At 42.5% G+C, this 15,133-nt stretch overlaps 1 protein-coding gene across 8 annotated transcripts in view; it reads right to left on the reverse strand.

Moving 5' to 3' along the window:
- Window positions 1-14,843, reverse strand: part of LOC147883836 (uncharacterized) — a 73,133-nt gene extending 58,290 nt beyond the window's left edge. For 2 of the 8 annotated variants that reach the window (XM_087398353.1, XM_087398348.1), the window contains exons 1-9: window positions 14,585-14,841; window positions 13,774-13,930; window positions 13,456-13,546; window positions 4,100-4,196; window positions 964-1,072; window positions 760-798; window positions 534-617; window positions 366-427; window positions 105-207 (exon numbers count right to left, since the gene is read on the reverse strand). In XM_087398353.1, coding sequence (XP_087254479.1) covers window positions 105-207; window positions 366-427; window positions 534-617; window positions 760-798; window positions 964-1,072; window positions 4,100-4,196; window positions 13,456-13,546; window positions 13,774-13,908 — 720 coding nt within the window. In that variant the 5' untranslated portion in view covers window positions 13,909-13,930; window positions 14,585-14,841. Of the gene's footprint in view, window positions 1-104; window positions 208-365; window positions 428-533; window positions 618-759; window positions 799-963; window positions 1,073-4,099; window positions 4,197-13,455; window positions 13,547-13,773; window positions 13,931-14,584 lie in introns of all 8 variants that reach the window. The other 6 variants (XM_087398352.1, XM_087398351.1, XM_087398350.1 and 3 more) reach the window with 6 other exon arrangements.
- Between the last annotated feature and the right edge of the window lie 290 nt (window positions 14,844-15,133).

The raw sequence follows: 15,133 nt of genomic DNA on the forward strand, positions 1-15,133 counted from the left end.
AAAATGCTATCTTGTAAGTTTGCGAAAGGCAAGAGATGCAATTCAAATGACCTAATAAAAAGAAGTTCCTTTAGTGCTCACTATGAACAAAACCATAATCAAACCTTTTGATACACTTCACTGTCAGCCTTTGTCGTGCCCAAGTCTTTCTGAAATTCTGCACAATATATTTTCTCGTCTAAATACTCTGACGTGATCTGCTCCAGCCTGTCACATCAACAAGAATTGCTATTCACGATTTAAGAGACAAAACAATAATATTGATTAGACTATCAAATCTTTTGCTTTGCAAGAGAGAGAAAAAGGGGGTAAAACATTTCAGGTTATATACGCTGAAACCCAATCTACCAAACATTTAAGATTACCTGTCTTGCAATTCATTCATTTTCTCCATCAGGCCATCTTCTTTGCTCTGGTACTTTTCCACCTATATTGCATACAACCAAAGAAAATAACACATATGTAAAGTCCACTGCTCCAAAAGTCTAAAAGTGTGCGACCCCTTCTACAATGCGTGAAAACTTACAGCCTACCTCTTGTAATGAGCGATCCCTATCAGAAAGGGCAGCAGCTGTTCGGCTCTGGAAAAACCTCACCTCCTTTTCTAGACCAGTACTCTGCATACAATAAAAGTGCAGGTTTCATTATTGCATACAATCAGAATAAACAAAGAACTAAAGTTAACCATTTGGGTATACACAAGAACCCCACGCTTAACAAAAAATCGATTACTATGACTCTATACAAATTAGCATGTACCTTTTCAACTTCTACCTTCAGCAATTCTGCAAATTTACTCTGTAAGCCAAGAAGCATCATCAAAGGACATTAAAACCTGTATATCAACATTACTAGACCTTGCTTCAATAGCATAATAACAATATTGATATCCACTCAAATATCTAAACGGGATCAAACACAAACACAAGCCTGTGACATAGCCTATTCCCAAAAATAATTTACCTTGATAATATAAACTTCTGACAACTCCTCTTGCAATTTGGTATTCTCCTTTCTGCAAACAGTCAACTTCTGTTGGCAATCTTCTAATTCTTTCTCCACCGTGGTAGCCCTGTTACAAGATTTAGAATGAAACGTGTTAAAGAGTCTGTACTTGCATCTCCAAGCATGAATTTATCAAGCCAGAATTCTTAGCTCATTCCTAGAAAACTTCCATCTCTGCTAATTTCTGAACGAAATTTCTTTGGTAAGGGATCTGTTATGTGTACTTCATTTTAAGCTCCATGTTTGATGCTTTGAAAGCTCGCCCCCCCCCCCCCGCCCCCCCGGGCTCCCTCTCTATCCTAAGTTGTGGGTGTCCTCCCTGTGTTGTAGAGTTGCCATTTCGGATAGTGGGCCATTATCTGCATGGCCATTCAAGCTTAAGAGCAAACACTGGAAGTAAGTCTGTGGAACTTCTTATCATCGTCAAGCACCCTTCGGCTTCTACGCATATTTTGTCAAAAAATTATGGGTCAATGCCCCACATATGCGCCCAATGTGAGGATGACAATGGGGGTTGACGCCTTGGGATTCATGGATGCAAATGATCTACCACTAGGCAGCAAGCATGGCTTCCAGGTGAGCAAATGTATACCCAAACAAAGGCAAGGGCGCATGCCCATGAAGGGGCTGTGCATGAGCATCCTGTTTGGGATTGCCCATGTTAAGGCTATGACAGTCCACAAGGGGCTGTCATGGCTGAAGCCCATCGTGGAACTGTCCATAGCCCAAAAGGGGCTGGAAGGAGTGGGCTGTTTATATAGGCACACCATACGCCTAGGTTTGGTACCCAATCATGGGTCTGCCAGCCAAAATACCGGACGGCCTGATGTAGATACATGCCCAAATCTAGAGGAAAGGTCAGCCCTCCGAGCAGGGTCAGTCATATTGAAGAATAGGGGTCAACTCCCCACATATAAGCCCCCATACGTGGAGATCAGAAAGCACAATGTCCAGCGTCTTATTCCAGCCATTGCAGCGTTCACTCAAACATTAGATAATGCCTGTCATGTGGCCTGTGTGCCACATCACCATATTGGGTGAAGTGCATGAGGCAGTGTGCCTCATCATCTTCACCATGGACAGCAAAGATATGTCCCAACTCCCAACATGCAGTCCCCTCCATCAAGGTGATGGGAGGCTGTTCTCCCAAGCATCTGAATAACTTCTTCAACTATGCTAACGTGCTCCTGGCTTCTCCATACAAGGAGCCTTCCAGGGAAGCATCTAAGCTCTGGTGAAGGATGACAGAGGGTGGATGCTTGTTCACATACACGGAGTAGAATCCATATCGGTAAGCATTCTTGTGGGCTGGTTATCTATTATTTTCCAATATGTACCACTGCTAATCTCTTACATGGTTTCAGAGCCAAGTTGGTCACATCCAATATAAGAACCAAGAAAGTGACACTTGGCATCAAAGCCTTAGAAGATCTATTGGAGGATCAGTCCAACAAATTTGTGACAAGTGTTTGCAGTCTATTCAGACAAAAGCAAGTCTTCCAAGGCCTTCCAAGGCATCAACACCCTGCCATGGCGTCCAGATCAGTTATACCAAACTTTGGTGAGGCTGAAAAGTTGCAACAAATTATCCAATATGGAAAGTGAAGATTCGGAGTGATCTTCTGATGATGGAAACTCAGGATGTAATGGAAGGAAAGGAGGCATGCCTGCAAATATCAGGGATTCGATGGTAAAGGTTATAGTAGTGGCGGATCCAGATAAGGTATGGAATTGAACTCAAGGATGCAATTGCACCTCCACGATTATAGAACTAACTGCAGATTCAGTAGTTCCTCATCTCCAGCTCACAAGTACGGTGCATACAGCTTTAGATATTTTATAGGATTATATGAGATCAATAATGCAGGGAGGATCATCATGCTCCAATATCAATTCTCACCCATCATGATGATGAAGTGGCAGTTGGCGCATGACTAGCTCATCACTGTGAAGGATCCTTGCACGGCAGTTGGTCACAAGATGGACAGTAACCAGTTGGCCATGCTTCATGGTAGTAGATTTTACAGATTTTCTTCCTCAGTATCCCTCTCTCTCTTGAGCTCCCTGCTATTACTCCATCAGCTCCTCATTAGCTCTGCCTATTTGACTCCAACTGTCATTCTATAAAGACCTCCAGATCCAGTGCAGAAACACATAGTCAATCCCAGCAACAATTATTTTATCAGCCTCGACCTTGTAGTGGCAGCAGCATTGTAGCAGTGAAGGCAGCTCATTGGAGCTGAAGGTAACACAGATTCATCTTATTCTCGTTCTAATTATGAAGCCTCTCCACTGAAAAAGCATACACCTAGACGAATCCAGGAAGATACCCAACTTTAAAACAAACTAATAGTGCAATTTCAACCTCATGACAGTCAACCACAGGGGATAAAGCATAAACTCCGACATGCATAGCAGGGTTTATCCCTATACAAACCCACTACCATCATCAGCCCCCCAAGATGGGTGTAGACCACAGTATATAAGATATGCTCTTACACATATACACATATCCAAACCTACACACACCTGAGCATCCATTTATGCAAAAGTTTCTTCATACCCTGTCAGAACCCCAGAAGTGAAGGGCCGGCTCAGCTGTGACAAAGGCAAGGATGAAAAAAGAAGGCTAAAAAAGTCGCCAACGATTCTCTTACACTTCCCATAGAGCATTAGTTTAGGCTCTCCAAAACACACATTTCTAAGTTTAGGAAAGAAAGCTGCAAGGCCAACATTGCAACATCAGCAGATGCAACTTTGATGGAAACTTGAATATTGCATGTCCACTGATGCAATGAAAACATACATCTAGGTGAATCCACCTCATCATCTCCACAGGAACACAGTCTCACTTCCTCTTCTTTAGTCTTGTTATTGTGATGTTATGCGTAGGGTATTGAATCTTAGCGCAGGTCATGCATGAGATCAACCTATGTGTATAAGTGGGGATCCTGCTTCTTGAAAACCCAAAGGAAGCATGACTCGTAATGGGGTATGCTTTATGTAAATGTAATCCAAGCTAATGTAGTATCACTCTGGCATCAGACGTGGCATGCCTTCAAAACATATAATAATGAGGCAAGCATGTGTGCACCTTCGACCTTGTACGCGAGCAGCAATGTCCAGCCTGCCAAAAGCATTTGTCTGTGATGAAGAAAGTTGTTCCACACGACGCCGAAGCTCATCTCGTTCTGCAACAAATAAAATGTAACTTAAGCACTCGATAGTTTCTGTAGATACTATAATCTAATCCAGATCTTCTAATGACCTTGTGACAAGTGTGCAAGAATTGTCTCATCAGAAACATTTTGGTAGTTTGGCAAAACATAAAACAACAGCCACATGAGACATACAATCAACCAAATCCTCTGCCTAGTTCTCTAAAACACAAGTTCCTCAATTTCTGACTCTGCACAACCATAGATGTGCACACTCCATCAAGACAGCTTCAACTTGAAAAGCCAATGCACAATAAAGCTGTAGGCAGAGCGTACAAAGTAGAGAGGCTAAGAAGTCATTGTTAGCATTACATCCTGCCACACTTAAAAATGCAACCGATTCTCAGCTAGGCTATATACTTAACATTGTCCATTCTTAGGAAAGCAGCAGCATTCTACGATAAGTATTACTTAGATAATTCCAGGAACAAGCTTAGGCTCCAATGAATCTTCTAATCTGGCTAACTTTATGAAGAACAATTGACCAATCTCAAAGGGATAAATCATTGCATAAACTCAAATTGATGAGTAACAAGGTAGGAGTTTGCTAAGAAAACAGCACAATTAGTGTCCATCAGAATACCAATGCTTTGTTGGAATAAAGAGCCTCCTAGTGTTTATCAAGAAGAAATTTTAACCAATATAGGACATCTTCAGTAAGTACAACTTTTGTCCACCTTTCTTTTCCAAGTGAAGGTCTTGCTTATGAGATTTCATCCAACAAAATTCAAAACGCACAGCTGAATTTTTAATTCTTAAAACTTTGTGTCATCGTTTACATATCTATAATTGAAAACTTGTGAAACAAGCTTTCCAATGCAAGACTTCAAAACTTCCAAATCTATCATGGTAGAGTGTAGTAAAATCAAATATTTCCACCAAGATTAGTACACTTCACTTCTACACTCCGAGAGGAGTTATAAAAATAACTCCCCTGAATCATTCATTCAAAATCTAACTTAAATATAGTAGAGCATCAGCCTCTCAATAGGTTTCTCCAAAGTTCAACCACGTTGAGACATCAGTTAGAGAGGTCTTAGAAGGTTTTTTAGGGTTTCTATGAAACTTCCAAGCTGCACAAACTTGGGTTGCAAATGAACCCAAAAGACTTGTCAAAGTTTGATGCTTCAAATCATTTCCCTTTGAGGTATAGAATAACTATCATATGTCTTTGTGTCACATGCACCCCTGCTGTTATACCGATGACATGATCTCCACTGGGTGCAAGGTGACACACTAGCTACATCAACGAGTGCATTATAGTTCCCACATAGGAGATTTTGTCGTATGCTGTGACCCCTTTGTGAGCCCTTGTCCAGGGACAGTCAGGCACAAGCTACATAGGTCAGTCTCTCAGCCTTAGGTCAAGTCAGTAGTCAGTTCTTGTTCACTAGTACCCACTGGAGAACAGTAGGTTAAGTGTTTCCATCTTTATAGTTTAGGTCTTAGCCTAGGTTAGGAGTCCCTTTAGGGTCCCCAAGGCTGGACAGGTAAGCAGGGAAGGCAGCCTGCAAAGGCTGCCCAAAAACTCCCCTGGCAAATGAGCCAGGGAGGGCTTTTTATAGGCTGGTTGTAGGCCAGCCAGTCTGTAAAACAGACTAAGTCTGTAAAACAGATTGAGTCGGTCTGTTTACAGACTGGGTTGGCTCAGTCCAGCCCTATAAAAGGGCCCCTTGGCTGCCCTGTTTTCTCATTCAGTTTGCTCCTGCCTTCAGTCCTCCTACAACTCCACTTCAGCCTCCTGTGCAGCCCCTGAGATCCTCAGATCTAGCCCTGCTCTAGCCTCAGTCCCTTGGCCATCAGTTCAGCCTGATCTGAAGGTGACCCAGCAGCACAACAGTCGGAAGTTTGGACCAGAAAACGGAGAGAGGTTTGGACACTGTTTCCTCAGCTTTCTCAGCTCTCTTTTACAGTGTACACAGCTCACTCTCGGCTCTATATTTCAGTCATCTCTCAGTTCTCTCATAGGATCTATCACTTCTAGTTTTCACTCTCTCACTCACGCAGTAACCCTGGATTCCGGTAGACAGCACAAGCCTCTTCCTTACCTTGCAGAAGCGTCCTACATCGTCAGTGTGGACAGCATCAAGGTCTCGGTATTGGTCGGCGTTGCCTCTCATGTTTTTGGGTCTGCTATACGTGTGCACAGTGAGCTCTTCAAAAGCGTGTTCCGTGCTCTCTTCAAGAGTGTTCTTTGTATTTCTCAGTTCTCCAAGTATAAAGCAAATTCTCCCCTGATTGGGGGAGAGGGCCCCAGTGGGTACAGGGACCCAATCGGTTGTCGACTCTACTCTCTCTCTACCCTCATCTCCTTTCTCTCTCTATGGTAAACAACGCTCATTCCTCGCTAAAGGTTTAAAGAAGGTCTTGCTGTGAATTACACGATCAGATAACCGTTGCATGTTACATTGGTATTAGAGCTTCGGTCTGTATCCAGCTTGACTACCGCGAGTGTATGGTTGTGTTGAGATCCGGAAAGGACACACAATCAAGTGCCATGGAAGGGTCAGGAAAAGATTTCAACCGCAAAGACTTTAAAGACTACCAACAAGATACGCTTCCGCCAAATGCTCAAGAAGTGATGGCGAACTTTATAGAGCAAAATCAGGTCCTGCTGCAACAACTCGAAGAACATTCATCCCAGCTGGAAGAAAGCAAAAGACAGCTTGACCAAACAAAACAACGTTTGGAGGAAAAAGAAGCAAAAAAGCTGCTGGAAGAAAGAGGACCCACAGATTTTGAAAAACTGCTCTTGATGATGCGTGAGAAATGCAAAAATGAGGAGGCACTGCGAAGCGTAGAGCTCGCCCAAGCAAAGAGGCAACAAAAGCTAGACCGAGAGGCGATGCCTCTAATCATTCACTTTACCCGATAAAATTGCGCAACGAGCTCCAACTATCCTTATCTTTTTCGCGACAACCGAGCAGCATATTAAGGATGTGCGATGTGCCCTACAATTATTACGTGATAACCAACTATATCTCAACGCAAAGAAAAGTGAATTCGTATTGCTGGAAATTCAGTATTTGGGCTACATCATTAGTGCTAGTTCTTAACCTCTTTGAAAACCTTCTAAACATTGCATCAATATCCTCATGTGTATGCCCAACCATCAAGAATCCCAATTGAATTGACTTGAAAATCCCTCGAGCAACAAGTAATGATAGGTATGCAAACAAGTACCTATTCTTGTTTTCAGAACCACAATTATCTAGCTGCAACAATAGGTGTTTGGGTAGTTTCTTATAAGTATTTTCTTCATGGGAACTTCCAAGTCCAAGGTCTTTGAATGTTCCACCCACTGCTCCAAGATGAAGTTGTTGCTCGTCATTAGAAACATAGTGAGAATCCAATGCTTCTCTTGAGTTTAGTGCATTTAGTAGAGCATTGTCAGACCTTGGCATCCCATCATGTACCAAATCTCCAAGTGCAAGGTTATCAAATCTTTCACTAATAATTTGACACTCAATATCAATTTGCCACAATGCTCACTCTCGGCCACTATTCAACCCAAGATGGGTAGCTATTCTACAAGCATAGACTTTGTGCACTCAAAGACAAGCGGCAAGCTTTGCTTCATGACATGATGCCCTCACAGGTGGCCATAGTTACATCAATAGCACATTGGAGAAACTAGAGCGCTATTTTTACTGGCCAAAAATGCAAAAGGATGTGCAAAGTTATGTGCAGCAATGTCTAATCTGCCAAAAAGTGAAAGTGTCCCATCAAAAGACAGCAGGGTTTCTTCAGCCCTTGCCGATCCCAGAAGGTCCTTTTCAAGACATCACGATGGATTTTGTGAGACCCTTCCAACATTTGCACGTACGCGAAACACTCAATGTCTAACATTGTAGCAAATTTTGTATACTTATTCCGTGCAAGTAGACAACCAATGCAGAAGACGTACCCCGCTTATTTATCAGGTATTGGTATCCAATTGATTGCCACAAACACGGATTCCAAATTCACACCGCATCTCTAGAGGGCTCTATTCGAAAACTGTGGCACCAAGCTCTAGATGTCCAATGCATTTCATCCAAACTAGCGGGCAATCAGAGGTATTTAATTATTTGGCATTTGACGTGACAAAACACTACATGAAGCAACTTTTGACAGAGGGTTTTCTTCACTTCTTACCAAGTTAATACCCTATCTCTCAAAGCCAATAAAACTACAAAATCCAAGGCAAAGATTACAGAGTCAGTTAAAGACTGCCATTGCCAAAGCACAAGCCGCGTACACGTGCCAAGCCAACAAGTCTCGTTGATATGTCAACTATAAAGAGAGTGATTGGGTTTGTCTGAGGATTATTAAGCAAAGGTTAAAATAGGTGGCCCAGCTATGTCAACTATAAAGAGAGTGATTGGGTTTGTCTGAGGATTATTAAGCTAAGGTTAAAATAGGTGGCCCAGCACTCCGTGATATCACAAATGAGCAACAACCCAAAGTGATTGATGATACAAAGTTATCGTGATTCTCGTTCACAAATGAAAACATAGGTCGCAACGACGCATCCGCAAATTCTACACGAAGTTTCGACATCCATGAAGCGGTTTGGCTAGATGAAAGTTTCTTCCAAGAGTTCCACATATATTAACGGACTACTTGAAGGCCATGCAATTACCGCTAAGTAAAGGAGGGAGTGTCACACGTACCCTTGCACTTGGGTGCAAGGTGACAACTAACTACATCGACAATTGCTAGTAGATCCCTAATCTAGGTGATTTTGTCATATGCCGTGATCCCATTGTGAGCCCTAGTCCAAGAACAGTCAGGCACGAGCTACATAGTTCAACTCCCAACCTTGAGATCAGTCCTTGTTCACTAGTGCCCAACTGCATAACTCAATAGGTTAGTGTCTCCATCTTAGGGTTTAGCTAGGTCTAAGTCTCAGCCTAGGGTAGGAGCCCACCGGAAGTGCCCCGAAGGGCCGGACCAAGAGAAGAGGACAGGAGCAGCCAAGATAGGAGCACAAAACCAACCAGCCAGCCAACCAGCCGACTGGTTGGTCGGCTGTTTTATGCTGGTTGAGGCCAGCCAACCAAGCCTTACAACCCCCTATTTAAAGGGGACCTTGCAGCCTCATTCCTCATTCAGTCCCTCCTCAAATCAGCCTCATTCTGCAGCCCTAGAGCAGCCTCTAGCCCCCCCAGAATTTCCTGCAGGACAGCAGCATACTCAGCAGCCCCTTGGTGATTCCAAGAGCACCATAGCCCGGGCTCGGAGTAGAGGTTTGGGGTTCTGTTTCAGCAGCTTTCATTTTCCAGTTTCAGCTCTTTCTTAGCTCTCTCTAGCTCCACATCTCTCAGCTTTCACAGTTTTCTCAAGCTCCATATCTCTCTGTTTTCCATCCTCCCTTCATCTCTCTCACTCACGCAGCTCCGTTGCATGCCCAGGGACAGCACAAGCCTCTTCGATAGCCTTGCACAGTTGTCTATGTTTACCGTGCAAGCAGCATCAGGCCTTGCTCGAGATTGGTTGTTTCTCAGGAATTTGTGGGTCAGCTCTCAGTGTCAAAGCGTCATCCTGCCCTTGGAATGAGTGTCATTTGTCTTTCACAGTTCTCCAAGTATAAAGAAAATTCTTCACAATTCGGGGAAGGGGGTCCTCGGTAGATACAAGGACCCAATCTAGTGTCATCTTCATTTCTTTAACTCTAAAACTCTCTCTCTCTTCCTCTGTGTGGTGCATACGCATACACCTTGCAAAATGGTTTAAACATTCGCTGCGATTACACGATCATTAACCGTTGCATGTTACACAAAGGCTAGCACTAAAAGAGAAAGCTAATCAAAAAGTAGTCCACATTCTCTTCATTCAAACTATAACTACTTGTGAAGACTATATGATTTCATTTTAGTATCTACCAAACAAGCATTATACAAAAGAATGCTTAGACCATCTAGCCCATAGGGCAACGCACCAATTAAGATAGAAAGAATTTCTCGCAATATCAGCAGGCCGCAACATGGACGAAAACTTCACGAGGTGAAATTTGCATGTCCGCTAATATGGCAAAAGCATATATCTAGATGAATCCAAGAACATGCCTAAATTAAACACAGTGTGCAATTTCAATCTCATGATAGTCACTCATAACACTGAAAACCATAAACTCCATCGCACATAGCAAGGACTAGCTACTATGACATCCCCACTGACATCATCAGCGACCAACAGTGGTGTAGACCATAGTATAGACATATGCTCTCACCCATACAAATCCACACACCCACACATACTTGAGCATCCATTTATACAAAGGTCTTCATCCTAAGTTTCTGTCGGCAGTCCGAAGGTGAAGGGAAGACCCAGCCGTGACAAAGGCTAACACTAGAGGAGAAAGCTAATCAAAAGGTAGTCCACATTCTCTTCATTCAAGCTACAATTGCTTGTGAAGACTATAGGATTTCAGGCTAGCACTAAAGGAAAAAGCAAATCAAAAAGTAGTCCACATTCTCTTCATGCAAACAGAACTTTTTACAAGAGAAGAAAAAAATATTTGGGCATTTGTCTACATAAGAAATAACAAACTTTTGCTGGAATTTATGCAAGGATATCTTATCCTCTGAAGAGAGAGAGCTACCACTATTAAAGGTGCAAATTCCATCATCTGGTCTCTTTAAATGTTCAATGCATTCTGCATGTTGCAGAACCATTTGTAAAGAGCCTCCTTTTTTGCACTCTCATCTTGAAGCTCCTTTTGCATCATCACTAGATCCTTGTCTGTGATGTCCCCATCACTTCTAACTTCTTCAAGCCTATCTCAAAGCTCCTTGATATGCTTCTCTACTTCTTCTCTTTTATGCCTTTCCATGTCGACCATTTGTGCAACAGCCTCAACTTGCTCTCGTGCTTGAAAGGCCCTCGATTCTGCCTCCTCTACCTTGGCTTTCGCACCCTCCCTGAGAATTTTCTCAAGTTGTGCTGACTTTGTTGTAGTGGTGGCTTTCTATTGTAGAAAAGTCACACCTTCTGAGACATATTCTTATCGTATTGCTCAAAAATCCCTTTGGGGGTAGATGTCATCAAGTGCATTGCAACTCCAATGGACTGAGATGACAATTGGGATTTGCCATCCATGCAATTCTTTCGGTTGGTTATCATGCTCTTAGAGACCGCCCCTGAGAAAGAGACATCACGTCCTTTCAATTGCTCTACAACTGTTTGACCTACCAAAGCTTCATGGTTCCTAAAAGGTAACTGCTCTTAGTTTAGAGGCAACTAGATTCAAAACCATTAATTTCAAAGTTGAAATTTTATGTCTTTCAAGAAAACCTCCCTTAGAACAGTAGTAAGAAGGACAAATGTATAAACAGTGACGACATGCCTAAAGAATTGTCAACGAAAGGACTAAACTTTGTATTCATGCAACAACAAGAACTAATAAGAAAGGCTAGCTTTCCATGCATTGTAAGATTTCTGCCAATGTCTGCATAATTAAAGGCCTTTTGTCCTAATGTTTTCACGTATTTCCAAGTACTCACTGGATGCTTCCAAACTTCTCTAACCCACAGCAAAGAGTACTTATAACTTTAGGTGACTCCAATTTAGAACTCAAACCTATCTTATCAACATTAGAAAATGTAAATATAGTGATCACAAGCTCTCTTTTATAAATGGAAGTGCTTTTAAGACCAAGAATTGAGACTGTAAAATCTTTTCTAACAATACCTTCAGCTGAAAGCAATGTTGATTTCTTAAATGAAGATCCTGACAAGAGAAGTTTTATAAAATATCTAAAAGTTTTAAAAAAACCTTAACACCAGAATTGTAACCTTCTCTTAAATCTCTATAAGCAAGAATTCTCTGGTTTGAGAAACTAACAAGAATCAAAAGAAACATGATGCATCGGTCTAGAAGTAGAAGCAACGTTTCTAATAGGGGAATCATAATAAACATGATGCATTGGTCTAAAAGTAGATGCAACGTTTCTAATATCATCATTAGGCATCTTCTTCACATGCCCTCGTGGCGCTCCTATTTATCCCATACAGGTTGCATGTGTCCTCTCCCAATGTCCTCATCAATTGAGGGCTCACAAGTGGAGCAGTGATTTCAGTATCATACAAGTCTTTCCAACAGCCAATGTATACCAGGCAACAAAAACACAATCATCTTTACCAAAAGAGACTTGGTGGGTATAAATTTGTGACATGATAACCCCAACTGAATGTCCTTGACGATAAATCCCAAACTTGAAATTTTTGAAAAAGATTTCCAGCATATCAGTCCTTAATTCGTACTTGAGGGGAAGCCAACGTTTGGACTGCCAAAAAACTAAATCACCCATAGCTTGCATTTCAGCCTTTTTCTCTCCTTACCAGAATAAATTGTAGCAAAGACTTGCATGACAGAAACACTAGTGGCATCATGACCTGGCCACAATATATTGAAAACTATCCAGAAGTCCTGCAGAGGCAGTCAACCAAGATTTTTGGGGAGGTTGGAGTAGAAAAACAGACAGACAGACAGACACGAAGAGAGAGAGAGAGAGAGAGAGAGAGAGAGAGAGAGAGAGAGAGAGACACACACACACACACAGAGTTAACATTTTATACCAAGGGGACCAAATAGGGTTTACGGGACCCAAAATAGCTTCACAACTTTCCTCCAAAAGGTCCTGCTCTCTGATGAGAACTGGCATCTTGAAATTACAAAGAGACAGATGCTCATCTACTTACATACTCCTACCTTCTACTTTAAAGAGACCTGGACACCAAATCTAAGGGCTTTCTCAAAGTACAAAGATCTGTTGGATAAAATGTGCATTCTGGCACAAAGTGTTGTATAGAACCATGGACCCAACTTTTGTATGGAACTAGAGAGAATGAGAGAGAGAGAGAGAGAGAGAGAGAGAGAGAGAGAGAGAGAGATTTGGAGATGTGCATATTCAAAAGTTGTACAAGATAGAATAACATGAACAAGATCGTAGAGTACAAAAGACACCAATCCTAAGGAGCTGTGTGGGTCTTCTCAAAGACAAACATCTACTGAACAATTTTGCCATATCTTGCACAATGTTTGTACATAAGCATCTTATATGGAACTTGAGCTTCCTAGCCATCATCTCAACTTTTTGACTGCCAACTTGCAAGAGGTTGTGCCGTTCAAACATAACGTACAGATAGAACGCCAGCCTTCCCCACAAATTACAAAAAGCTTGTATCTTCAAGCTTCCACCACCTGGCAACCACATTACGATAAGTTTTTACAGTAGTATGAAATTCACCTGGAGGCCAATCAGATTTGAGCTTCGTACGGCGCAAAAAAAAACCTTGGCTTTGATGGTTGTGCGCATTACGATCCCCAATGTAGGTTTGCTGGCCAACATGGCAGCCACGTGGCAAATTAATTGACTGTTACATTACCATAAATTTCCCCTGTACCAAGTTCTGTTTTTTCTGAAGATCTACTAAAGAGGATTCCAAAGGATGGAGACGTCTCCATATGAGTATAGCATGGTGCCAGAAAAGTTTATTCAAAATGTTTAAATTTTCCCACATGCTTCCAAAAGCCAATTCACAGTTATGGAAAACCAAATACTCACCAAAAAGGAACATAAAAGTAGATAAATCAGCCCACACAGCAGGGGCAAGAGGAGAAAGAGAGCACCATGTTCAAGCTGCACTATGCGGCGCAACAGAGTAGCATTATCAGTTGGAGCATGTTCCACCTCTGCCATCCCTGCCCTACATTACAAGCACCTTCATTCATAATGTACATTCGTCTTGAAAACACTCCATATTATCGCACACACACTAAACAGTTTCTCAACTTCGACAACTTCATTCCCATAGATGTCTGAATCTGGGATACGAATTACACTTGTTTTGGGTCATAGGATCCACTCCTTGCGTAGTGAGAGCATTGGGTCTATTACTTGCAGGAAAAAAAACAAGTAAACCAATCCAAGACGCTCAAACAAGTAAGTCCGTCCCTGGGGAAATGATCCACGGTGATCAAACACTTGCACATCAAAAGGGTGTCAGGTCCGTGGGGAACTGGGGTCAGATGCCCACAAACAATGAGAGCAAAAATTTTACGGCAACGAGAGGAAAAATTGCCGGTAAGAGTCACCAAAACAAGCAAACATGTACACCCAAATCATTGCTGGAAAACTGAATATTCGCAACCCATTGCCAATAGAGCCAGAAGCAAGAAGCAGATGGACCAGCATTTGGATCACTATTAAAGGGCGCACCACTAGATCATGCCAGCAGTTTAATCAGATTATTTACAAAGCTTCGGCGATCTCTCTCTCTCTCTCTCTCTCTCTCTCTCTCAATCTTTATTAATTTTCTATTTCTCCTCTCTGATCAAAGTAGCTGTGCGAGTAAATCGGGTGTATCGAATCTTACTGAGCTTGGATGCGATAGAGCCGTCAGTCTCTGAAACAAGTCGAGCTGAAGATGGAGATAGGAGTCATACGGGCGGATCGGGTGCTAGAAGGAGAGGAGGATGCAGGGATAATTCTTGGGGGAGGCAGCATGTCCCGCGAAGTGGGCAGAAGGAGGAAGGTGGGGAAGTGGCAGAGTTGTCGCATAGCAATGGTGAAATGCGAGGTGGAAGAGTAGTAAAGAAAGCCATGGATTCGGACAGGGACGATTTACAAGGCAAACACGACAGAGAACTCGGCCACACGAGATTTGTGCTTTGGAGGTCGTGCATTGATTGAAGCCTCGCACGAGTGGACACGAAACCTTATATACTCCTTACGTCAACTTCTACTCTTACCTTGTGGGAAGATAAACCTTCAAGTCCTTTGTGAATGGACCAAGGGAGTCCATTCATGAAAAAGAAGAAAAGAAGATGGCTCCCTGTGCCTGAAAAAGAAGATGGCGAATTCATGGACGTCGAGGGCCCCGCGAGAGCTTGAAGACAGCGATGGCAGGGTAATCTTCCAATCA

The sequence above is a fragment of the Dipteris shenzhenensis genome, chromosome 27 (assembly GCF_047967505.1).
Source record: "Dipteris shenzhenensis isolate YYH24624 ecotype China chromosome 27, Dip_SZ_1.0, whole genome shotgun sequence".
NCBI lineage: Eukaryota > Viridiplantae > Streptophyta > Polypodiopsida > Gleicheniales > Dipteridaceae > Dipteris > Dipteris shenzhenensis.